Here is a 27,529-nt window from a genome sequence, read left to right as displayed (position 1 = left end):
TTCCTGGTCATAAGGATTCTGGTAACAACCTCCTTTTGGAAAGCTCAAAAAATAATAGGACTTAGCTGGAAGGGACCTTAGACATCCAATCCAACTCTTCCCGCTTCCAATTTGTTTTCAGGTGAGGAAATTAAAGCTAAAAGAAGTAGTTAACTTGCTTAAGGTCACAGAGGCATTAAGTAGTAGAGCCAGGATTCAAATACAGTAGTCTTATGATTGCTTTGATTCTGGAAAACAATTTGAAATTAAATTTTCAAAAAAAATCACTACAGCTTTCCATACTTTTTGACTCAGTGGCTAAACACTATGTATATATCCCAAGGTCATAGGAAAAAACAACAACAACAACACACCAGAAAGTTGCAATATATAAAAAAAAATTGTAATAGAAATTTTTATGTTAACAAAAACTGGAAACAAAGTGGGTACCCATTAATTGGGAAATGACATAACAATTGTTGATACAAACATTCTAGAATATTATTGCACCACAAGTAACAACAAATAGAATTCCAGAGAAACATGGAAGGGCTTGTATAAAGTGATATAGAGCAAAGTAACAAAACCAGGAGATGAAATATATAGTAATCTCAATCATAGAAATGAAAACAATGACCAAAAGTCAATGAACTCAGATTAAATGCAATGATAATTCCTGGTTCTAGATAACAAGTGATGAAATCCACTTTCCTTCTTTAGGTACTGTGGTGGGGTTCTTGGATGTAGCATGTTGTGTATACTGTCAAATGGGATTGTTTTGCTGATTAGTTTTGCTTAATGTTTATTAAAAGAGTATCACGAAGGAAGGAGGTGCATTTTGGAAAGTTACTGTGGTATAAAAAGCCAAAAGCATCAATAAAACTTAAAAAAATAGAAAGAACTATAGGGCTCATAGGTTTTATGAGTACAACTTCCATAGTCTTTTTCATATAGACCAGGGGTTCTCAAACTACAGCCTGATGCTCTCTGATGCTCTCAAACTACAGAGCAAGATGCTCTGATGAGGACGTTTATGCGGCCTGCCAGGTTATGGCAAATGGGCTGAAGAGCAGAGACAGAGTGTGAGGTATTGTTTTTACTCTAGTCCAGCCCTCCCACAGTCTGAGGGACAGTGAACTGGCCCCCAATTTAAAAAGGTTGAGGACCCCTGAAGGATAAAGCATTGTATTTAAGGAGATAACTTATTGAATATAAGATGTGGTTTGTTACATTGGTACTCCTTTCACTTATCAATATGTAAATAAGGGTAGCTAGAAATTGATGCTTTATCTGTTACTAAAATGTTTTTTGAGATTTCTGGAATATATGAACTGTTTCCACGTTAACTATGGATACTGAAGAGGAAATAGTTGATATGTTCTGGGCAAGATATATATGCTTTATTTTCTCCATGAGAAGTGATATGGATCATAAGGTCCATGGATGATCAGGTGACCTTGGAATATGAACCTAAATGTCAATCTAATTTGGAGGATTCATCCCACTACAAAAAGAATCAAGAGACTATTAATACTCTAACCATTTTTCTTTACTTACATGTCAAGTATGAATGGAAGAAGCTATTGAAAAGTGGCATTTGTTTTACTCTTGTTAGTGGAAAGTATTTCAGAAAGATCATTTTTACTTTGTTTTGGCATAATGATTCTGAGATGAGCTGCCTCTACATTTCCAAAGTAGAGCACATTGTTTGCCAGAAATTCTGAGAATATGTTAATACAGACAAGAATGAACTCTAGAGTATTAGTAAATAATATGATTCTCTAATGTAGAAATCTCTTTCACTTGGATCACTTAAAAAACAATGTGTATATGGAGAGGGGTTGGGGAAACACTTGACAAAGTGAATAAAGCCTCAGGTCTTGGAGTTAGAAGGCCTGAGTCCAAATTTGGACTTACCAATTGTGTGATTCTGGGCAAGTCATTTAATTTCCATTTGCCTCAGTTTCTTCATCTGTAACATGAAAATAGTAATATCTCCAAGGGGTTGTTGTGAGGATTAAATGACATAATTTTGTAAAATGCTTAGCCCAGTACCTGGCACATAGTCAGTGTTACATAAATGTTAGCTATTATTATTGAATACCAATGGTATATAAGAGTTAAAGGCATTCCATTGATATTTATTGCATAGACAACTATGGCTTGGAATCTCAGGCTACTTTGAAGATGTCCTTCAAAAGAAAAGGAGTGAAATAAGTTAGTGTCTCTTCACAAGAGCTTAGATAATACCAGAAGGGGCATGGCATATAGAATAGATATCAAGTCCACTTTTCAAGAATGACTACTCAAATGTTATATCTTGGGCATTTGTATCACCATAGAGTTATTGTATAATATTAGGACTAAAATGTCAATTACTTATTACTTATGTCAAAATTTTTCAAGGGATTTGGTTCTTAAAAATACAGGTAATATGCCCAATAAAATACATTGACTAGCATGAAAACCAAAGGAAATAATAGTTTGGAGTAACGGTCTACATTACTAGGGTTTTGAATTGTGAAATAATCAACAATTCGACCCATTTTATCCCTAAAAATAAACTTGAACTTGTCACTGGTTTTCATTGTCAGATCACTATAATTGACATTGTCGCTGGAGATTTCAATAGTGGCAAAGCTTATCTTTCTCTTGAAGCTGGAGATGGAGCTGTTGATGATGTTAGTAATATTGACTTCTTCTACTTCCTTAGAAGTTCCCTAGGTTATAGAGAAAGCCATTAGCTTATAAGTACTTGATTCAAAAACACACACACACACACACACACACACACACACACACACACACACACACAAACACACAGACAAACAAATAGATAAGTAAATAAGGAAGGACATAAAGATAAAAATACTGAGGCATGGTGCTTAATTACAAGTTTAATAAATAAAGTGGCATTTAGTGCTAAGAAATTGGTCTTGAAATTCAGATTTAGGGTTCTTTGATTTATATTTTAGTTGCCATCTTTAGTTTTCTGGCATAAAAATGGGAATGATAATTTTGGCTACATTAAGGAACATAAGATAATTAAGAAGGCCAATAGACAGTATCAGGAAGTAGGCCATGTGGTTGCCTTCTGATCTGTATAAAACTCTGTAATGAGTAATACCTTTCTTGGACCATAGAGCAGGACAGGTAAAGGATAGGAAGGCAATTGGGCAGGAGGACATTTTTCAAATGATTGATCTTAGCAATAGATTTAAAATTTGCATAACAACCACAAAGATGTGGGTTCAAGTACCTGCCCTGACATATACTGTCTGTATGAACGTGGGCAAGTTACTGAATCTCTCGGTGTTCTGGGCAACTTTCCAAGATTTTAAGTTGAAAAGGAGGTGCCATTTTGCCTTAGAAAAGGTGGTGTCCTCCTCATGGAGCTCCTTCTGGGTCCAATCCTTATTCCTGTCCCTCCTTCTTAGATGATAACTTCCCTCTGTAAATTATTTCCTATTTATCCTGTATAGTGGTTTCCTTTGCATATATTTGTTTGCATGTTATCTCCCTCATTAGATAGTAAACTACATGAGGGCAGGGACTATTTTTTGCCCCTTTTTGCATCTCCAGCATTTAGTCTGATAATGTCTGGCACATAGCAAGTGTATTGATTGATTGATGGCTACTTATGAAATCACCCAAGTTAGCAACTAAGCAAGGGGGAATTAAATTCTTTGTGTTATCTGACCATTCTTGTTCACTGTTTTCCCCACCTGGGAATAATATGAGGAATCAGCTCTGATATTTTGCTAATATAAGCTTAGATCTAGGGAGCATTTATATTTTTACATCCCTGTCAGGGGCTGATGGTTAAACTCAAAATTCTTACCCTGTCTTTGGCTGCCAGCTTCTGTGAGGAACTATAATGGGCAACTGCATATTCCAACAGGGCCCCAAAAACAAAGCTAAAGCAGATTCCAAGATATACATCAATGGCCTTTATAAAGCAGTTGGTACTAGGCAGAGATGTACGGGAACCAATCATCAGTGTTGTCATTGACAGTACAGTGGTGACACCTGAGAAATGAAACAGGAAAAATATTCTAATTTCAGTGGAAAAGACTTATTTTTTTCTCTTTCCATATCTGTGTGTGTGTGTGTGTGTGTGTGTGTGTGTGTGTGTGTGTGTGTGTATTCAGTTGAACTCTTTTCTGAAAAAATCCAGGAACAAGTGAAAAAGGGCTACAATAGATCCATTTTGTACAAGGATGGGCCACTTGATGTAAAAAATAATTCTGTTTGGAAAGATGCTACCCAACTTCTTACAGAGAAGTACTCGACTTAGATTGCATATTATATTTTGGGGGGTAGGGTAGGATATAACCAATATAGTAATTTATTTTGTTTAATTATACATGTTTATAACTAGAGTTTTGTTTTTTCTTTCTCAGTGTGGGTATGGGGGTCATAAGGAGAGAAAGTGAATTTTCTTTAATTGAAAAGAAAAGAAATTTGATTTAAAAAATTAGCCTTGGAGGGCAGAGGGAGTATTTAATATGCAAAATACATACATAATACATACATATATAATACTTTCTTCCACATTTTGACTTCACTGTTATAAATATATATTATCCTATGAGCTATATCTATGAGGAAAGTACCCTATGAAACCAAAGTCATAATAAAGGGAAGGATAGTGTCAGTGTAAATGTTGACTAGTCAGTTAGTATATCCTTCTTGAACCATCATTTCCATACTAGAAACTTACCAATGCAGGTTCTTGCAGGTACTGAATCAAGGGATATCCAAAAGGAAACCCAGGATAAAATGACTAGAAAAGTAGAAGGAACATAGGTTTCCAAAATAAAGTACAGGACATTTCTCCTAAGTTCAAATTGCAAGACCAGTCGGGTGTAATTTCCTAGAATATAGAAAATAAGAGATATAAAATAATATCATATCACTTAGAAATAACAGACTGTCACCTACTGGGAGGATTGCAATATATGAAATTGCATTTTGCAACAAATTCATTAAATTCTTTGACATGGTTGGGAAAAGCAATGTTTTGGCAACTCAAATAGGTTAATAGAGATTTTTCCTTTATGACATAATCAATAGCCAATTTCCAAAATGAGATAGAATAACAAAATATAATAGCCACATTATTCACTATACCACCTAGTTGTCTCTAGGCTTGCCTCTTTGGTGATTAAAAAAGCACTTAATATTAAATCTGGGCAATCATCTTAAACAGTTAATTTATTGCAATCATGAAAATTAGTTTTGAAAAGAGGAATGCTGAATAACAGAGGTATCTGCCTGTATATTTCAGTAGATAGATCCAGCCTAAGTTTTTCCTGAAAGGATGATGAGTGGAAAGGAGACGAGACAGTCAAGCCAGGAGTAGTGACTGTCAGTAGACCACAGAGAGAGGCAGAATTTATCCTAGGGGAGTTGGAGAGATCTAATTTGTGGTGGGTTAGATGGTAGTAGAGATAGGAAGGATATGGCATGGTGGACAGATAGGAAGCTCTGTTTGCCAAAATTTAAACCAGAGAATTTTAACTTGGATCAAGTATCTAAAATACCAGAAAAGTCAAGGAATACATAGAAGCCCTTTTTATGGAAAAAAATGTCTGTTAATTGAATCAAATTACTTTAGATGATATTGACTTTCTCATTTTACAATAAGGAAATCGAAGCCAGGACTCGACCTCTAATCTGTCATACAGAGAAAGGATAAAAATATAGGCCTACTGACTAGGTGTCAGTCCAGTGTTCTGTCTGTTGTAACACACTACTTCTGGATATTTAGATCCCTTCAGCTGACTTTGAAGGAAATCTTAAGAAACATTTAACCTCTACAACTTTGCCTGAAATCCTGAATTTTTTGTGACTTTAATTAATAATTTTATTTTTATTAGAAATAGAAGTTACTAGTCACCAAAAATTATTTGTGAGATTTAAAATTGAAACAATCTTGGATCATATTGAAATTTGAAAAACTACAAAATGTGAATGGATCCCAGATCTGGAAAATGCTGTTTGCTCAATCTACTATAGCTCCCATTCCAAGAAAGTAAAAATGATAAATATTTTTGAAGTTCATAAACATTGTAGAAGTAAGTATTATTGATGCTGCCACATCTTTCTTTTTACCTGAAAAATCATGTGCACATTTAAGAAACAATTATTGACAAACCTGAATCTGGTAAGGTATCTAATTGCTGAAATACTGTGAAACAATTTCTTCCTTTTGAAGTGTGTAAATAAACCCTGCTGATGTTGTAAGTTTCTGATACCTTCCTTACCTATCAACGCAGAATTAATTTTTGTGGTGGCAGAAAACCAATCCTCCAGTAAAACACAGAAGAAATATCATTTCAACAAAGTGATTTCAAGGTGAATTTTATGCATGTGAGAGCCTCAGGGTTTCACTGACTATTAGAAAATGACTTTGGATAAATGTCACTTTGCCTCAGAATTGGCCTAGAAATGTCTTCTTTTCCTTAGAGAGTTATTTCACTTCTGTGTTTTAAATGGACAGGGACAGACCCAATTCTCTTTTTCTCAGGAGACTTTTCTGTCCAGAAGGGCAGTGAAAAAAGTAAAAAGGATAATTGAAGATACATCTAAGTTCAGTAATCTTACCCTACCTCTATCTTTCCTCCTCATTTCAGTTATTTTTCCTTTTATTGAATTTCCTCTCTCATTTACCTGTTTCCTGTTGGGATTTAGTGACTAAGGTGAAATACCGTTGTACGGTATATTGAGCCAGTCGTAAATTTTCAAGGCCTCGAACAGAGTCGTTACCTCTCAGCCATGTAAACTCCACATCACTTCCATCATAACCCCCTGGAAAAAGAATCAGTATTAATATAATGTTGCCATATAAGTCAAATCCCATTTATGATTGAGCAGGTCAGAAAATGAATTAACTTGGATAGAATAAGAATAATGTGGGATTGGTCATTGAAAGTCTATCTTGGTGGAGTAATACAAAGTAAGTGCAAGGATTCTCTCTTGGTAATCCTTGAATCATTTTTAGAAATTCCTGTGGCAAGATAAAAATAAAGTGATATTTAGAAAACATTTCTCTTTGATTATTTAATGCCAATTGAAGACTCACAATGTATTGATTCCCATATAGACCTATGTAGTCTGTTGAAGTGCCATGAAAAGTCAGCTATTCATATATTCATTTGCTCAGGGCTATTTTATTTTTAGAGAGGAGATACATAGTTATAGCTTTGCTTTGAAAGTTTGGTTTAGAGACCTTCGGGTCATGTAACCAGCAACATGGTCCACACATTTTCCCTCATTCTTGCAAGCTTTCATACTTTCCTTAGGTAATTCTTAGGAATTATGTGTAAGAGAGAAAACAATTTCAGTTGTTCCCATTGTCTAAGATAACCAGAACTTTATCAAGGTAATAACCCAATGAGCTAACAGATAAGATTGATCCCTGATGGACTCATTCAGCATTCCCTACTACAATGGTCACTCTGCTATAGCAAGGTTACATAAATCTATCCATAGACTTGCAAAAGAACTTGACTCTCCCTACTCCTTCACCCTCTGCTATGGAAAGTGGGAAGTTGTTTTTGTTTTTTTTGCCTAGGATGTTGTGCTGTGATCAACCAGAGAATGAAGAGTATTGGGAACTAGGATGGAAAGCCAGTGTATGTAAAAATTCCACTACACCTGAAGGAAAGGGAACTGGCATCCAGATGAGGTCCTTTCTAGCCTCCATATATTGCAGAGATTTAAAAGTGCATTATTCCCCAGCAAGGGAGAAATCTGAGACAGCTTTGAGGTTTAGTTCCTAGGAAACTGTTATCAAAGAAGGAGACAGAAAATGAGGAGAAGAAAATCAGAAAAGGAGACCCTAAGGGATATAAGGAAAAAAGGACTAAAAGTACCAAAGATTTGATGAGAAAGAAAAGTCAAAGCCTTCAAATAGATAAGTAAATAGGGAAGGTATTAAAAGAAAGGAATAGTATGGTCTCCAGATCATCTAAGCAAGTCCAAACATTTCTGAAAAAAAAATTGCAGAGCTAATGAAAATAAATCAATACCTTATGAAGCAGAAGAACCCATGGACTCCCAAGAGAATTTAGAACAGCCTCAGAGTGTTCTCAAGTGATTCAAGAGAAAAATAATAATCACTTATGATCCACATAGCAAAAATAATCACTAGAATAGAAAGGCTTGAAACCGTGGTGGTATATCTCACCAAATAACAACAGAGAGAACAATTAATTGAAAATGTAAGTTCACAGAAGTGAAAGACAATTTGGAAAAAGAGGAGAAAGTTTGGATTAGGAATAAGGGTGGCAGATATCCCCCAATCTGACTCCCAACCTTTATAAACGTTGCTGGGGTATAAGGTATGTTCACCAAGATCATGGTAGGATGTCATCTGGGAATATTCATAGGGGAACACTTCAAAGGGCAGTGCTGAGTGTGTCATTCAAAAATAATCATACACTGATATTTGCTTCAGGGGTTGTCAATCCTGAAACACTCTATAGGGAATGCTCCTTAAAAAAAATTAACAAGTATTTATTGTGCTTCTACTGTTCTTGGGATGTGATGTTAGGAACTTAGGACTTTCACATTCTGATGATGGGTCAGAACGCAATTGTTTACGATTACTATATACTTATAATCCTAGCAAATTCTCTAACTGCTTCTGATGCCTGTACAACATATACCATTATTATAGATAAAAACCATTTTACTCTCACAAAATTATAGATCCACTTTTAAAGGTCGACAGATTCTAATTTTATACACATTGGCTGTGCTAGACACCTTTCAAGGAAAATTGACATCTCTTTCAAGCAAAGGGGATAAGAATCTACTTGCTAAATTGCTGAGAATTTTCTGATACAAGTTCCATTTGTACCCTTCCTTATAGCACCCCCAGTGCAATGTCACTTAACTAAAGTATAAGTGACCAAATGATCTCAAAGAAACTAAGGATGAAAGAAATCCTACTCTGGAATTAAAAAAAAAATTGCCCTGCAAATTCCCCAAACCATCAAATAAACCTTGTAGTGAATACTAGAAGATAATGAAAAGCCCAGGGGAATATTTGTGGGGTGGTGAAATGTTTCCCGATGGATAATTAAAAAACAACAACAACAACAACAACACCTTTTTGGCAAAAGTCCCGTTAACTACCTGCCTACTGTTGAACATTTAGTGAGTAGTCCTTCCTCACATTGGAGAGGCACAGGTAGTGTTTAAGCAGGCAGGCCATTGAATTTGTATTAAGAATCCAGCCTCAGGGATTTGAGACAAGCTGAAGTAGAATATATCAAGGGCAATTACTTTTTCCATGTGGGGAAAAAATGAGTTATCTTTTTGATAACCTGAAGTTTGACTTAGCCACCAAACAGCTGCACTGCATCAAGAAAGCTATTGCATTAATTTAATAAACAAGATAATTAATCTGTCTGTCTGAGTCTTTAATTAAATGTCTACCTTTGAAAAATGATGGCTGCTTCATAATGATTCTGTTATTCGAACATTTGCCCGTTTATACCCTTACATAAAGAATACTCAGTGGCCTCCAGTGCTTAACTAATTTTTCATCTCTTACATGTGCTGTATTTGATGCCCTGAGAAATTATCTCTGTTGAGTGAGTGCCCCTGGACACCAATCAAAAATGCCACTTTCTGAAGTTTCTGCAGTTTAGTGGTAGTTTCCATGGTGGTTGCTTAGGGATGCTTATGATAAATGAAGGATTGAGGTTAATTCTTTTCACATATCATTTCTGCTATTCATCATAAGAATATTACAGTATCCATTTAAATGTAGTTTTATTGGAATTATATGTAATATAATTTTTAAGAATGGCAAGCATGACTTCTGACTTCTGGGAGCCAAAGTGGGGAATAACCTGTAAATTTATCATAATTCTCCCATATTCATTTCTAAACAACTATAAAATAGTACCTTTCCAAACAAATTCTGGGAACACTGGAACCAGCAAAAAAGATGGGGATGAAAGTATCTTTTAGCTCAAAAAATTTGGAAGATTGGCAAGAAAGATTTGGCTTATTTGGGTAAAGGGGAACACAGTCTAGGACAGGAAATGTCCCAGCAAGCCAGACTTAGAAAAATGGATACTAAAATGGTCATAACATATAATTGGGGGAAAAATGAAAAAAAAAAAAAGTAGAAATCCACCAGATGTTCAAGTCCAGTGACTATTTCAAGAGATAATAAAGTCAATAAGAATGAAATTCCACCTTTGCAAATGATAATAGACTCTCCAAGATACTAATGTCTACATGATGTAATAAAGTGTTGGGAGGTCTCAACAACTGCATGATGGATAGCAGATTGGCAAGTAAGTTTTGTCATCTTGCTTTTTTGCACTTAGAAGAGCACCTGGCACATAATAGATTCTTAATAAAAGATTTATTGATTGACTGACGTATGAAGCAATGAGTTAGTTTAGAGAAAAATAAATTAAATAATGCTTATGAGATGACCAACTCAAGGTCAGCAGTTACAAAACTAAAAAAGTTTCTTGGGATTCATTTATAGATGAGAGTCCTTAACATCTGACTCAGATATATCTGAGAAAATGTCTTAAGAACACAGATGTTAATAATTTTTTTTTAACAGTAATCATTCCTCATTTCTCTGATGTACCCTTGTGTCTTAAATTTTTGGTGGCTTGTAATACAATCTAATTCATAAAAGTTCATAAATAATCTAATTCATAAAACCCAAGGATATAAAAGAATACATAGATACAGAAAAAATCACCCATGTAAACAAAGTCATAAAGATGAAAACTGACATTTACATAGTGACTCCTAAAATAGAAAGATTTTAGAAATAAAACAGAATTTATATTGTTGCACTTGTGCTATGAAATACTATGTACAATCCTAGTTGCTGTATCTCGAGATACTTGAATTAAATTGAGAAAAAATCTAAGAGAAAGAAAATTCAAATGGCCAAGAGAAATGAATAAATTCTGAATGAGAGTAAATTAAACATAATTGGGTTTTTTTTTTAGTTAACAAACATGAAGGCCTTGGACAATATGTGAAATTATAGAATGAGAATGGGAATTGATAGGGTAAGCATGGGACTATGTATTGTCCCATATTAATAGATGTATCTATAACTTCTGTCCTATTGCTTTTGAGAGGTGAGCAATGCAGGTCAATTCACTTATGAAGAATAAAACAACTAAAAAACAAAAAACTAAGCTCAAAGAGTTTAACCTTAGTAAAACTAAACAAATGTCCTGTGGCCTCAGAACAAACTTTTAAAAGATTTGGTGGAAAGAGAGCGACAAAGATAGGGACTCCACCAAAAACAGGGAGCCCCCAAATGAATTGGAAACCCTGGTAGAAGAGTTCAAGAACCAAGAACTTTTGCTCAATAATGTATGGAACTGTAGGAATACTGCTGTTAGATTTTTGTCAAAAAGGGCAGAATTATAGCCAGAAAACTCTGAACTCCCCTTTTAACTTTTATTACTTTCTTATACTCACTCTACATTCCTGTCAGAACAATCTATACTCTGCTTAATATACATATATGCATATAATATACATATTAAGCAACTTTTTGCCTTCATTTCTTTACTTATACTATTCCCAATGTCTGTAATATCCTGACTTTTCTCTTGTATCTCACAAAGCACAGTGTTTTATAGTTCATTTATCATGTAATGGTGTATAATAATTACCTGTAAGCTCCATAAAGTCAAGGACCATGAGTTATCTAAACTTTGCATATTCCTAAGTGTCTAGCACATCAGTACTTAATATTTATTGACTGAAAGAATGAGTGAATCTATCAGATTGCAGAAAGTAGAGACCGACCGTTTCTTTGTTATTTTTTTATCTCTCCCAGTACTTAGCACAGTATTTTTCACTTAAATTCTTAAAATGCTATGATTTCATCTGTTGGGATACTTTTTTCATAAAACATCCCTACTATGCCTTAGTAGCCATTTTCATGAGTTCCTAGAGCCAGAAAAATCTGATGACTTAGTAGCCAGTCTTTTGGGGTGAAACCTCTAAGAATTTAATTGGATTGGCTCCTTGGATCAGGTACACCATCTATATTCATTTCTAGCTTGGTAGGAGCTTGGGAGGTTTTTACTTGCACGTCCTTTGACAACTCCAAGGCTATCTCCACATCAGAATATAGTACTCACTGGGAATTTACACAGAGCAAACACTAACAAAGGTTGAAATAAAGTATTTACCAAATTCTATAATATTAGAACTGGGTATATAAGGGAGGGTGGGAAATTGAAGTTGGAGTGGGGAAAAAAGACAGCACAGTTATCCTCACAATTGCTTCAACAAAGACCTAAAAAAGTGCCAGACTTAGCTGTAAAATCTAAGTAGTAGATTGACCCCAAAAGTGGATCATTTTTCTAGATTACATTAGCCTAGGGAGATGGATAGAAATCAGGAGGCAATAGGGATAGGAATGCACTATGTGGATCCTTCTAACCCAGGAAGTATACTGGGCCATGAGGCTGTACACTACAGTAAAAAATGATTGTTGCTACAGAAGAGACTGTTCTAGCCAAGCAGTTTTGTAAGAAATAAGTTTTGTAAGTTTTGTAAGAAATAAGAACAAGAGACTACTGGCAGCTCTGTCCCTTTGACCTTAGAACTAAGTCATGCAGCCATTATGGACTAAAGAGGGGAGATGGAATAAACATCAGAAGACTGGGGCAAGAGCATTAGCAAGGTTTGATGCTTCTTCCTATATCATCTAATCTGATCTTCACAACAACTATGAAAGATCAATACTTCACTGGCTTCTATAAGGTCATACAGCTCTGAGGTGTTAGAAGTAGAAACTGAACATGGTTTGTCACAAAATATTCTTTCCACTATACCACAAGTGATGGAATAGATAAATTCATAAGAATGTTTAAACAAATGTATAGATTAGAAAGTAAAATTGTGCATGTTCAATGGCCTAGATAAGACAAACTATTACACTATTTGCCAACATGTCTTTTGGAGAGCTAGTTGTTAAATCTTTACTAGCACAGCATTGCAGAAGCTTTTACACATACTCCTCCTCCTGATGATGATGATGACAGCTAGACTTTGCATAAAGCTTTAAGATTTGCAAAATGCTTTATAAACATATCATATCTGCTAAGTGAAATGAATAGAACCAGAAGATCGCTGTACACTTCAATGCTGTATGAAGAAGTATTCTGATGGAAGTGGATATCTTCAACATAAAGAAGATCCAACTCACTTCCAGTTGATCAATGATGGACAGAAACAACTACACCCAGAGAAGGAACACTGGGAAGTGAATGTAAAATGTTAGCACTACTGTCTATCTACCCAGGTTACTTATACCTTCGGAATCTAATACTTAATGTGCAACAGGAAAATGGTATTTACACACATATATTGTATCTAGGTTTTATTGTAACTCATGTAAAATGTATGGGATTGCCTGTCATGGGGGGGGGGGGGAGGGAATTAAGGGAGGGGAGGAATAATTTGGAGGAATGAATACAAGGGATAATATTGTAAAAAAAAAAAATTACTCATGCATATATACTGTGAAAAGAAAAATTCTAAAAAAAAAAAAAAAGAGAGAGAGAGAAAAAAATAAACATATCATATCAGTTCTGTTAGAGGCAGTTCAGTGGGGCAGTAGATAAAGAATGGTGGGCCTGCAGTTAGGAAGATCTGAGTTCAAAGCCTCAGACTCTTATTAGGTGTATGACCTTAGGCAAATCACTTAACTCTGTTAGTCTCAATTGTCTCATCAGTAAAATGAGCATGATAATAGCAGCAACCTTCCAGAGTTGTTGTGAAGATCAAATGAAATGATAATTGTAAAGCTTTTAGTATTTTACCTGGTACACAGTGAATGCTATATAAATGTTAGTCATTATTATTCTGTTTGGTTCCCTGTTAGAAGTCTGGTTTATTCTAATGCATTTCACCCTCTTTTAATCTTATCGCATTTCTCATTTTATTTTTTTCCTTCTCTCTATCTGATAGAAGTTATGTAGAAAAATTGTTGATTGGAGCTTTTGACTATATCCTGTCTCCTTCAGTTTCTTATTTTAAAAGTATCATAGTTCTACAAAGAAGTAAAGCAGTAAAGATTGCTGGGAACCTGCCACAGAAAAGTAACTTCATTAAAAACATTTCCTTTGCCTGTGAGGACCAAAATTATCTAAAAAACCTTGGTACCAACATGTAATTATGCTCCAAAGAAGGCCTAACAGTCAAAGATTTTCTTTCTTTTGTGGCGCTCCTCAAATCTCCTGGTGAGAGCAGTCAAAAGGGCTCTTGTCATCCTGGATTAATATCAAGAGCAGACACCAGATACAGTTGATGTTCCTTTTTTTTTTGCTATTAAACAGATTTAAAGTCAGCCATGAAAATAATCTCAAGGGCTCACAGGATATTATACTCACAGCTCTCCAGCTGTAGCTTGCACGTCTGTGTGTCCATGGGATATTTAGATAAGTCCATGTTACATGTAACAGTAGTAGTAATTCTGGGGGAAAAAAAGAGCCTGAGTTTCAGAAAGCATGTCCTAAGAGGATGCCTTATAAAGAATGTTTTCTCTTCTAGTAGTGAGGCCCTGAGGACTTTTAGCTTGATTCTTGAAGTGAACATGTGGTTTGGACCCTGCATCGAAAGCACCACTAGGGTTCTGGGTGACAAATGACATTTCAATGTCTCTGCTTGAAGCTTAGATACTGTTAAGGGAGCATCAAGAGAAACAGGTCCCAGTAGGGGGAAGTTGAAGTGTTTCTAATTTAGAAGCAACACATTTACTAATATCGTCCATTTGTATAATGGTTTAAAGTTTTCAAGGAACTTCTCCATCAGCTGTAGTAGTAGTAAGGAAAAATTATTACCTTTATTTGACAGTTGAGGAAACTGAGGCTCAGAGAAGTCAGTTCAGTCATTTTTCAGTTGTGTCTGACTCTGTGTGACCCCATTTGGGGTTTTCTTGGCAGAGATACTGGAGGGATTTATCATTTCCTTCTCCAGGTCATTTTACAAGTGAGGAAACTAAGACAAACAGGGTTAAGTGACTTGCCCAGGGTCATACAGCTAGTAAGTGTCTGAGACTATATTTGAACTCAGGAAAATGAGTTCTCCAAGTCCAGAGTTCTGTGCACTATGGCATCACATCGCTACCCAGGAAATTGCTTAAGATCACAGACTTGTTTAATGGCACATAGGACAACAGTCTAGATTTACTATGTCCCAAGCCATGCTCCTTCCACCGGACCACATTGTCTCACTCACTGACTCCAAAGTTAGACATCTTGGGTTCTAAAACTCAAAGTTTACAATTATTATTGTTTACATAATTTACCATGTTTAAGTTTCTATATAGGGCTAAAACTCAGTTTAATGTCATACATTTTTACCCCCACTCCTTTTTTTTCCCACTATTTCTACTGGAAAGAGGGAAATGGAGAATACAGAAATCTAGTTATTTCTTGTTTTCTGAAACACATGTTAGAGTGGTACTTACTATGAAATTCCAATTTTAATGTCTCCTTTCTAGACCTTAAACTCAGTCACGAGATGGGTTTGTTTTCTCTCTTACTTTTCTGAAAATCAGTACACCATGGTTCTAGTCCTACCTTCCTTGTTTAAAAAAATTGTATAACCCTGAGATTGTCATTTACTTTCCCTGAATCTCAGTTTCCTCCTCTGTGAAATGAGACAGTTGGAATGGATGATTTCTCTGATATCTTCCAGTTCTTAAATTATAAAGAACATTGGCCTCAGGTCAGTGGGTATCTGCTTAAATGTATGTACAAAGGTGCCCTTGCAAAGGAGAAATAATACATCATACAAAGGAAGCCTCTTGGATTCCTCCCCTAAGCCCACAGAAACCTGTATATTTTGGTAAATTTAAATTATATGGGAAGGTTCAATTGTTGTAGGGAATAAGGACATAAACAGAGATTGGCAAAGAAAATGTCTGTCTGAGTCGTGTATGTCTGATTCATTTTTAAATTTTCTGGGAAAACAGCTAAACCTGCCTGGCCCTTGAATCCACTGATTGTCACCAGTTTGTACCTACAGACAGAGCTACCTGAGAGCATACAAGACAGTGCCATTGGAGAATAATCGAATCAGTCGGTTCCCCACAGTGACTTCATGTAGGAAAGACTTTTTGGATTCCACAATGTAGGTGTCAGGGACCCAGAGAAACTCAACAAGTCGAGCATCCAGAGTAAAGCTCTTGTTGCCTTCAAATACCAGCCGCTGATCGGTCCATCGCTGCCTCAGGTAGATGGTTGCAGTGTAGTCCTAAGGAGAAAGTTTTTATAGGAGTGATGGTGGGTAAATCACTGGAGTGAGACTTGGGAGGGCAAAGGATTGGGGAGGGACTTTTGGAAGGGTGTGTGAATTGGATTAGAAGGGTGGGGAGATTTTTGAATGGGTGGGTGGGGAGAGAAGATAAAACAATTGGGATAATATAAATAGAGAGAGGAAGAAAATAGTAAAAATAAAATGGAAGGAAATTCACAAATAGTCATTCTAAATGAATGTGAATGGAGTGTTACAATAGTTCTCTTTGTAGTGGCAAAGAACTGGAAATTACTGGGATCCTCATCAATTAGGGAATGGATGAACAGATTGTGGTATATTGTAGTGATAGAATACTACTGTGTTGTAAGAAATGATGAGCTCAATGATCTTAGAAAGGCAAGGAAAGGTTTGCATGAAATGGTGAAGAATGAAGTAGAACCAAGAGAACAATAGCAATATTGTTTTAAGAATGATTTTCAGCGACTGTCATTCTATTATAAATACACAAACAAAAATAAAGAACATGAAGAAAAGAAAAAATAAAGGAATCTGAGTAAGAAACTTAGAAACTACTTTTTACACACAATCCTCAAGTTAAGATCAAAAAGGAAAGCATGAGAGACATATATGGATATAATTATTCAGGAACCCTGGCTATGGCAGCCAGTGTCAACAAAAGAACAAGCCAACCTTATTTATTTGGGTCAGTAACTTGAAGAGGTAAGCAAAGACCTTTTTCTTCATAAAACTCAATCAAATAGTTTAGCTTGTTCTTTGAATAAAACTTACATTTCTCTAGTTTAGCTCTGAGGTCTGTCTGAATACAAATACCAAGTATTAAGTTTGCCCATAGGTTGGATGTTTGAGGCCCCCATAGTTAGTCCACAATGCAGTCTAGGCCTTCTCCACGATACTGGCTCACATTTGAATAGCACATTAAGGTTTGTAGGGTGTTTTCCTTATTATAACTCTATGATATAGTTAGTACCAGTGTAGGTACCACTATTTTCCAGATGAGAAAAAGGAGACTCAGATAGTTGTTACTTGAATTGCTCAAGGTTAGTATTTGAACTCCATTCTCCTGATTCCAAGTCCATCACTTTTTCTGCTATCCTACTAAATGAACTAATCTCATCAAGTTTTGTTTTACAAATTACAAAACTATTGAAAGATATTAATTGCAAATCTTTACCCAATTCCTCCCTACTCTTAGGGATTATATGATGTCAAGTATTCATTTATGCATTTTTCCCATAACCCCAACTTTCTCTTTTAAAATACTAGGATTTTTTGGATTATAAAAGAGGAAAGGACCCACACATGCAAAAAAGTATTTGTAGCAGCTTCTTGTAGAGGCAAGGTTTCTGATGTTTAAAACTTTTTGTATTATTGGAGACCATCTATGAGATGTAAAAACAAAGTTAATCTGTTGTGGCATAAGGGAGAAAAAAAAGGCACTTACCATGTTACTTTCTGAAATGCTAGAAATACTGGCAATGTCAAGTGTCAGTGCTATTTGAACAGGTTCTCCTGGGAAAGAAGAGAGATAGAAAAGGATGACATGAGGATCAAAATGTGAGATTTTCTTTTTTCCTTCTTCTTTTTTTTTGGGAGATCAATACGTGAGCAATTTAAAGCCAAGGGATAATAAGTGATTATACCAGTGATGTCATTGGTAGAGGTAAACGGGCTCTATCATGGTCTTCCTCACTTCTAGACCTGCTTTCTGTAAGGAGGTATTTATGTTTTGCTAGAAAGGGTTTCCAGAGAAGAGTCTGCATGTAGTACAGCACCAGATCAATGGTCTCCAAAGTGGGGGCCTTGAATAATAATAATAGCTAATATATAGCACCTTCTATGTCCCAGACACTGTGCTGAGAGCTTCACAAATCTTATCTGATTATTGCAACCCTAAGTTATTATCCCCATTTTACAGGTGAGAAAATTGAGGCAAACAGAGGTTAAATGGCTTGTCCAAGGTCACACAGCTTGTCTGGGTCTTCCTGACTCCAGGCCTGGCATTCTTATCCATTACACCACCCACTGTGCTACCCAGATTTCTCAAAACACCTGCTATGCACTAGGCACTGTGTTAAGTACTGGGGATACAAAAACAGGCAAAAGGCTGTTCTTGCCACACTTTGATACCTAGCTGCCTTCAATGAACCCAGAAGGATGTGGCTTGACTCCCAAAGGTGAATGTGATAAACCAAGGGGAGAATGGGAAAATGAGGCAGCTGCCCTTTACCCCATCATAGCCAATTGTGGTCTCATCTCCAAGACAACTCTAACACCCCCTTAAATACTCTTACTTTACCTCTGCCCACCATTGGCCCACTGAGGCTATATGTAACTTGAGTTGTTATAGTCAGAGGTTTATCATTTTGTTAATTGTCTAGACAAAGTGATGGAGAAAATGTTAAAAATAAGGTTAAATTTAAAAGTGTATTGTGTATAATTTCCCTTCCCTCCAAGATCTGATTGTTAAACATTTACTGGCACACCTATCCCAACTCAGAGAGAATGAACAGAAAAATTCCCTGCCCATCCTTACACTCTGTTCTCCCCACCTTCCAGTCTCCCTTTGCCTCAGGATTATAGTAGGAACCCCTCAGCTAAGGCTCCACAATCAGGGTAGCAACCCCACTACCCTCTTGATTTAATTGATTGAAAAGAGTGAATAGCCCAGGATAAATAGACAGGTATGAGTTATGAATACATTTCCCTTCCCCCCCAAACATATCCTTCTAAACTTCCCTTGGTTACCCAGGTACTCAGTTGAGGGTACCACCATTATTCCAGGCACACAGAATAGGAATTGTAGTATCTTTATTCATTTTCCATCAACTTATAGGTCTAATCAGTTGCTAAATCTTGTCATTTCTAACTCAGTCTAACTCACTCTTCTACTCAGCAAACTCCAACAGCCTCTTATTGACTCCAGGGTCAAATTTGTTTTTATCTTTATTTAATTTTTGAAAAATTTCTCTTTTAAGTTTTTTAACTTTATTGGTATAATATTAATTAATGGTATAATAATAAGTGTATTTAATTTATAAATAAATAGACATTAGCTATTCGATTTTTTTTTTTTTTAACTAAGAGGTACATGATGGAAAAAAGTTTGAACACTACTGCTATAGAGATTCAGCAGAAATTTGTACCATCATGATCTTGTTACTAAAATAAAGATAATCATCATTCTTAAATCACAGGGCTAGAACTCAAATTGGCATGATGAAATGAATTTGGTTTTAAAATACCCAGTAGTAACTCTGTCTGGGAAATACTGAGATGAATCTCCATTCCTTATTATCTTCCCTCTGGGAGGGAAAGACAGGGATCTGAAATCCTAAGTGATGACCTTACCAAATGTAGGCCATATCTATCCAGCAAACTTCATTCAATTCAATTATACAAATAATTATTAAGTACTAGAAGGCGAGAGACAATATATATATATATATATATATATATATATATATATATGTTTTTTTTTTTTCCCTGAGGTAATTGGGGTTAAGTGACTTGCTCAGGGTCACACAGCTAGGAAGCGTTAAGTGTCTGAGATCAGATTTGAACTCAAGTCCTCCTGACTTCAGGGCTGGTGCTGTATCCACTGTGCTACCTAGCTGCCCCAAGAGACAATATTTTGAAGTAGAAGGAAGAGTAGGCCTTCAAATCAAGAAATCCCTGGCTTCAAGTCTTACCCTGATATAAACTAGCTATGTGATTGTAGGTAAAACTTCCCAGTCTCCCAGGAAATCTCTGATTTGTTTTAGAGAATTTAGAGAGAGAATTTCTACTATGGGAAAGAAGAAATCACAGATCTGCACACTTCTCTTAACTTCCTCCCAAAATGTTCAGAGTACTAAATTAAGTATAACAGCATATAAAGATAAAGAAGGTCTCATTTTATTAGGTTTAATTTTTGTATTTGTTTCATTATGAAAATTTTCTGTTTGTTGGCATTGGTAAATTAATATGTAGGTAAAGAAAAATAAGGACACTATTCTATTACCCATTATGATACCTCCTTCTTAGGGACAGAGGATGTTTGTTGAAGTCATAGTAATAACAACAATATGCTATGTATGTGCATGTGTATGTATAATATCTTAAGATTGGCAAGACACTTTGTATACATTATCTCACTTTACCCTTATGACTTTTGACAAATACAATAGGTATAATTATTCCCATTTCACAGATGAGAAAAGTGTAGCTCTGATCAATGAAATGATTTGTCCATGGATCACACAAATTGTAAAGTTGAGTTCATTCCCAAATTTTTTCTGAGTACAAGTCTGGTGCTTTTATCATTGCACCAAGTTTCCAACATAGTTATTGGTTAAGTGCTAAGTGCTGTTTGTCAGGGATTTTCCTCAAGGTCCTTCCATATCTTAATTCTGCCACTAATTAGCAAGAGGGGTTTTAAGAACTTTTCTCTTCTCTGAATTTCAATGTCCTTATCTCAATGAGATGGTTCAACATAATTCAGTGAAAAGAGCAATAGCCAGTGCAAGAATGTTTGTGGCAGCCCTCTTTGTGGTGGCCAGAAACTGGAAACTACGTAGATGCCCATCCATTGGAGAATGGTTGGGTAAATTGTGGTATATGAATGTTATGGAATATTATTGTTCTGTAAGAAATGACCAGCAGGATGAATACAGAGAGGCTTGGAGAGACTTACGTGAACTGATGCTGAGTGAAATGAGCAGAACCAGAAGATCATTATATCCTTCAACAACAATAGTGTATGATGATCAATTCTGATCTTCAACAATGAGATGAACCAAATCAGTTCCAACAGAGCAGTAATGAACTGAACCAGCTACAGCCAGCGAAAGAACTCTGGGAGATGACTATGAACCACTACATTCCCAATCCCTCTAATTTTGTTCACCTGCATTTTTGATTTCCTTCACAGGCTAATTTTCCACTATTTCAAAGTCCGATTCTTTTTGTTCAGCAAAACAACAATTTGTTCATGTATACATATATTGTATTTAATTTATACTCTATCCTATTTAACATGTATTGGTCAACCTGCCATCTTGGGGGGGGGGAGAAGGAGGGGAAAAATTAGAACAAAAGCTTTGACAATTGTCAATGTTGTAAAATTTACCCATGCATGTATCTGGTAAATAAATAAAAAGAGCAATGGCCTTGGAGGGGGAAGATTAGGTTCATAACCCACTTCAGCTATTTACTACCTGTCTGATTTTGTACAAATTCTCTAATTGGAGTGGCCTTCAATTTCTTCATTTCTAAAATGAGGGATTTGGCTGAAGTGACTTTTGAGATCTTTAGAAGTTTAAATTATCACTAGATGACTATGATTAACATGAGCAAATTGAATTACCTCAAAGGCTTCTTTGGCATTAGGTGAAGCCAATGACTTCTTTGTCACTGGGTAAAGTTTATGAACCCATTTTCAGAATTTTTTTTTGTTTTAAATTCATGATAAAAAAAATGCTTAAATACAATGAGTGAAGATAATATTAAAAATAAAGATTTTCCCCATTAAAGTTCATGTATCCTCCAAAATCTATTCAATGAACCCAGATTAAGAATCTCTGGATTAGATAAATTTTAAGTCCTTTAGGGGAAAAAAATTACCTTTGAAATTCTGCTTTCTAGTTAGTTGCAGAGTTTGGGTCCCTAGTATTCTTACTCCTGGCCCATATATTTTCCAAAAGAAACCACACCTCCCTAACTCACTTTGGAAGCAGTCAATTTGGACCTAAGACCTGAGATGCAAAGTTAACTGTTATTGATATTTAATAATTTAAAATGCCAAAACAGAAATTGAAGAGAATGTTATATCTTTTAGACATTTTGTTAAATTTAAATAAAAATATATATTGACAGAAAATGTAATGCTGAAAAAAGGACTGGAAAGACTTAGTGAAGTACAGCTTCAATTTTTGGAATTATGCAGGTCACCCAGAGGAGTAAATATTCTGGCTTTGGAGATAAATGGATTCCCACAGTTCGCCCCCTGACCCTTTGAAGCATTCTGGTTAATCTAATAAGAGCAATAATAGAATTTATATAGTGCTTTAAAGTTAGCAAATGTTACACATGTTAACTCACTTGATCATCACAAAAACCCCTTGAGGTAGATGTTATTATGATCATTTCTATTTTACAGATGAGGAAAAAGAGGCAGGGTCCTACAGTTAGTGTCTGAAGCAAGATTTGAGAGTTATGATCTTTCTGACTCCATGGTACCACCATTGCCAGTGAATGAGAAACTTTGTAATAAATTTTTTATAATAAACTTTCAATTCCAGTAATCTCTAGGAAAAAAATTTTGTATGTTAGAATGCCAACAGGTAGGAGAGGAGTAAGACTCCCAAAAGAACTCCTACGCACTGAAAATGGGTAGTAAATACCCTGGGAGCTCCAGGTTTGCTGTGTTTTTGAATGTGTTTGTGAATGTAATGATTTCTTTTGGTTTTTGTTTTTCCCCCTTTAGTAATAAAATTAAACTGTGCCACCAGAGGGCAGCTTCCTCCCAGGAAATTTTGGCCAAGACAGAAATCATAGGAGCTATTCACTCAAGCATTTGCCAGGAAAATTTGAGCTTACACATAATTTGTGACATCTAGGGAATTTTAGGATCCCATCTGTCTGGATGGGATGTTCTGGGTGGGTCTGTACCAATGAGGGCTGAAGTTAGTAATGAACTTCCCCCCCCCCCCCGGGTTACATTTTAAAAAGGCAGTATCTAGTATAGTTAGAAGATCTGATACTCTTTCTCCCTTTCTCTGTCTGCCTTTCTTTCTGTCTGCCTATCTATCTATCTATCTATCTATCTATCTATCCATATCTGTAAAATAGGAATAACAATACCTGTCCTAGGTTCATAACAAGATTATTGTAAGAACCAAATATGATCATTTATGTGACAGTGCTTTGAAAATTCTAAAACAATTTATGCTGTTAGAATATGGAGCCTTTCCTAATATCATAGATGCATAAAGAGGTAAATATGAATGTCCAAGGTTATATGAAAAATTATTTGTATTTTCATCCTCAGACTTTTTCATTCTTATCCTTTTCTCCTATTTTTTAAAAAGTAAATTTAAAAAGAAAGCCTATATTTTCTCCCCTCTGGGTACCATACTTGTCTTTTTTTATTGATCACTATTGTAAAATATGATAACCTACCACCAAAATTGGGTCTGAGAAACTTGTTATATCCTGCAGTGAGATTCTCAAAACCAGGCAATGAGAGTTTGTCATTCCTGTTGGTCTCGATATTAGATTGATTCCCCTGGATGCATATTCTGGAACAGAAAGAAAGTTTTGTTAGTTGATGAGTGTGTGTGTGTGTGTGTGTGTGTGTGTGTGTGTGTGTGTGTGTGTGTGTGAGACAGATGAGAGACAGAGATTGACAAAGATGAGAGAGACAGAGATACACATACACACACACAAAGAGAGAGAGAAAGAGAAAGAACAAGAGAGAGAGACAAAGAGAGAGAGACAGAGAGATGGAGAGAGACAAAGAGAGACAGAGACAGAGAGAGACAGAGAGAGAAACAAAGAGAGACAGAGAGAGAGAGAGAGAGAGAGAGAGAGAGAGAGAGAGAGAGAGAGAGAGAGAGAGAGAGAGAACAGTAGAATGGTAACTTCCAAATGTTCTTTAATGTCAGCATTCTTTCACTGTGGATGTATCCCATAGATAAGAGTACCTCATGTATCAGCTAGTGCAACTCAATTCAAATTCGAAACCTTGAGTGTGTTCCTGCTGGACAGGAAAGACTTCTACTTCTGACATAGTTCATGGGAAATTTGCCCAAGAGCAAATCCAAGGAACTATATTGCACTCACAAGTGTGCTTGGTAGAAATGACTGCTTTGCTTGGCCTTTGTTTGTTTGATAAAGCAAAGCTGCCAACTCCTAGGCCTTGCCCACCGTTTAAAATTCATAGGCATAAACCATTTTTGACCAAGGAGGTTTTGTGGTAATTCAGTTTACCTTGAAGCCAAGATACAGAGACACACAAAGATCCAATGGTGGAAGTTGTAATACATATTGGGAACCTTGTAAGGCAGAAAGATGAGTCACCTGTAAAATCAGAAAGGACATTATGAGAGGAATGAACATCTGAGGGGGACATACACATTTCACTTGTCAGTGTTTTGAAGGAAGGATGATTCTTGAGAATAGTAATCAAGCACACTCAATCTGAGGGATTTTTGCTTTAGACAGGGGACGGACTAATGGAGCCATAAAATGCTCCTTCCAATTCTATGGCTTTATATAGAGGATCCCAGTTCCAGGAACCACATACAATATAAGTGCCTTAGGAATTGTGCTCTTTTAAAAAGGATCGCATTAAAGACCAGCCCTAAACAAAGTCAGAGACTTTATTATTCCAGCATGAGTTCCATATTGATCCCATCTGCCAGATCCCTTCTGTGCTGAGTGAGGTGTGAGACCACAGGTGATCCAGTGTAATGCTCTTCGTTCGGTTTTTTGGGGAATCTGGAGGTCTGGGAGCAGCCTTCGTTTCAGTTCAGTAATCACCACACGAGCAGCCAGGGGTTAAAGTCCAGATCCTTTATTGTCTCTTTCAAAGTCTTATCACCTTTCTTGGGCCCGGTTAGCTTTCTTAAAGGCCTTCTGGAGTCTTGCTTTCACTGGAGAAACTATGGAAGGGAGCCTGCCACCACAGGGTGTGAGATGGAGTGAGTGAATCTGAGTCCAAGGGCTTGTGCTTCAGCCTCCCGTCTGCTTGTCTTCTCTAGCTCCCTCATGAACCTGGCTGAGGCACCCAGCTTATATGCTCTACACTGAGTATAAACCAATCATTATAGGAAGCCATTATTTGTTGTCAGATTAAATCGATCATACTGACCTTAGAGAACTATTAAGCACCAGGCTAAACTAGATAACCATCGTCTCATCAGTTCCCCTGAGTTAGCACCTTGTAAGAATCCTTGTTTCCAGTTCAGAGTTCTGGCCCATCCCAATCCAGGACAACTTTTGCAATGGATTTTGTGATTTTGCTAGAAGGGAAATCATATTATGGCATCCACGTGGCTTGGATCCAGACCTTCTCCATGCCTGTTGTCTGACATTATGTCAAGTTTTGTTTCTGTTGTGAAGAGACAATGAATGACTATGTGGGGCTTTGGTTGTGGTCTGGTCCCAGAGGTAGGGATGGCCAAGTGCTACATTAAATATCTGAGGACACGCTCGTTGTTTTTTTTGTTGTTTTCTTTTTGTTTTTTTGTTTTTTTTTTCCAGATCTATCAGCTCTCATCTGGTGCAGACCCCCAGCCGGAGTCTGTGGATGTGTGCATGTGTACTTGTAAGCACATGAGGACTGTCACGGAAGTAGGACACAGGGGGTCTTGACTTCATGAGCCTAATTAGGAATGAATGTCAGAAACTGTTCTAAGAAAGCAAATCACAAAGATAGTCCCGAGATCACTTATCACACTTCTGACAGTGGAATGGAGAGTCCCAAGTCTAAGTTTCCAGGGCTCCAGTGTTCTGGAAACTCTTGTGTGAGTGGGTGGTCTGAGGGTCTCTCTGGGAATGGAACCTCTCTGGAGCAGCAAAGCTCAATAATGAGGATCCAGGAAATTCAATCCCTATCATCCTAGTTCTCAGAGTAAATTAAATTTATGATCTTACCAATCATTAATACCAAGAATATAGTCATCTTTCTTTACCTACCTTTTAATTATGTAGATAACAAGTTCCTTTCTTCCCCTCCCCTAAATGTCCTCATCAAGATTTTCTTCCTTTGCCAACATCCTAGACCTCCTATAATAGCTTCTCTGTCCTTGGTGACTTCCTGACTTATTTGTCTTCAGATCTCTTTCATTTCACATTACTTAGCGGTTGGTTGCCTTTTACTCCCACTTTCATTACTTTTTCTTTCAGAGGGAGATAGATGACATAGTTAAAAGAGTTCTGGGCCTGAGTCGGGAAGACCTGAATTCAAATTCTGCCTCAGATATTTACCAACTGAGTGACTCTGGAGAAGTAAGGCAACCACCATATGCCTCCGTTTCCTCAATTATAAAATGGGGAACATAATAGTACCAAAGATTATGGAAAGAACTTGGCACAATGCCTGGCACAGAATTAGGTACTTAATAAATTTTATTTTCTTCCTTCCATCCCTCACAAACCTGAAATAACTTACCGCTTCCAATTCTCCTCTAGTTTTAAATTTCAAAATTATCCTCAAATCTATTCCCTGTGGGAAAGCTGACCCAAGGAACTCCAATAAGGTACAGTCATTTTGTCCTCCCTTTACTTGCCTACCTCCACCCTTCTTTCTCAGACTCCTGAAAAATTCACATGTTTTTGGAACTAGAAGGAAACTTATAAAGTTCATATAGTTTAGCCCTCTCTCTTTAACTTTACAGATGAGGAAAATGGGCCTATAAAGATGAACAACTGTTTCAAAACCATAGGCAATGGTTTTAATTAATGGTTTTTTAAGGCATTGGCAAAGTAGTGCCTAAACCCAGGTTTCCTGAGTCTAGTCCACATTCTATTCCACCATCTGCTTCCTGACTCCGCTCACTTGTATAAGTCTGAGCTCATACAGTTGTTGGAGGTGACTACTGAGATCATGAGCCATGAAAGGGAGGGTGGGATCTGAATGTGACTTCATGGTGAAAGGATATCCCCCAATTCCCCAAACATTTAGAAAAGGATGAAATGATCATAAAATCATAGATTTATAGTTGGAAGGCTCCAATCAGGCCACAAAGTCCAAAACTCTCATTTTATAGAGAAGGAAACTAATCTTGGAGAGGTTAAGCGACTTGCCTTGGATCCATTAAATATCAATTATTGTAAGGAGGGCCTACTTAATTGCTCTGTACTTTCTTGTTTGTTTTCTCTAAGCAGAAACAGCTCTATGGGAAAAGAGATGGTTTCCATCCTCCCTCCTTCCCTCCTCTTTCCCACTAAAGGCATCCTAACCTTTTAAGTCTCCAACTTTGTTGAGGAAACAGGAGGAAGTTTTTTCAGTTCTCAGTTATCCATCAAAAGGAACCAGCATATTCAATCAAAAGACTAGCTTAGATGAGGTTAAAGTTTTAAAAAATCATATTTCCTATGTATCATTGAGAAAAAAATAACATAAAAGATAACTTCATCTAAAATTAGTATTTTACTTCTAGTGTGAGTCATCTGTATGTTCTTTTATGTCTTTAACTGGATGTTAGTATTTAAAGTACTCAAACTCTTAGTCTCTTAGAAAGCAGAGAAGTACTCAAGA

The 27,529-nt window shown here is 36.4% G+C and overlaps 1 protein-coding gene across 2 annotated transcripts in view; it reads right to left on the bottom strand.

Moving 5' to 3' along the window:
* Positions 1-360: 360 nt before the first annotated feature.
* GABRP (gamma-aminobutyric acid type A receptor subunit pi) overlaps positions 361-27,529 on the bottom strand; it is a 46,258-nt gene continuing 19,089 nt past the window's right edge. For both annotated transcript variants that reach the window (XM_074292051.1, XM_074292052.1), the window contains exons 2-10: positions 24,256-24,345; positions 23,446-23,564; positions 17,729-17,796; positions 16,046-16,263; positions 14,397-14,479; positions 6,655-6,792; positions 4,703-4,855; positions 3,821-4,008; positions 361-2,699 (exon numbers count right to left, since the gene is read on the bottom strand). In XM_074292051.1, coding sequence (XP_074148152.1) covers positions 2,397-2,699; positions 3,821-4,008; positions 4,703-4,855; positions 6,655-6,792; positions 14,397-14,479; positions 16,046-16,263; positions 17,729-17,796; positions 23,446-23,564; positions 24,256-24,311 — 1,326 coding nt within the window. In that variant the 5' untranslated portion in view covers positions 24,312-24,345 and the 3' untranslated portion in view covers positions 361-2,396. The remainder of the gene's footprint in view (positions 2,700-3,820; positions 4,009-4,702; positions 4,856-6,654; positions 6,793-14,396; positions 14,480-16,045; positions 16,264-17,728; positions 17,797-23,445; positions 23,565-24,255; positions 24,346-27,529) is intronic.

Source organism: Sminthopsis crassicaudata, chromosome 2, assembly GCF_048593235.1.
Source record: "Sminthopsis crassicaudata isolate SCR6 chromosome 2, ASM4859323v1, whole genome shotgun sequence".
In the NCBI taxonomy this organism is placed as follows: domain Eukaryota; kingdom Metazoa; phylum Chordata; class Mammalia; order Dasyuromorphia; family Dasyuridae; genus Sminthopsis; species Sminthopsis crassicaudata.
The sequence above is the reverse complement of the archived record's forward strand: the minus strand, read 5'-3'. Positions and strand labels throughout refer to the sequence as shown.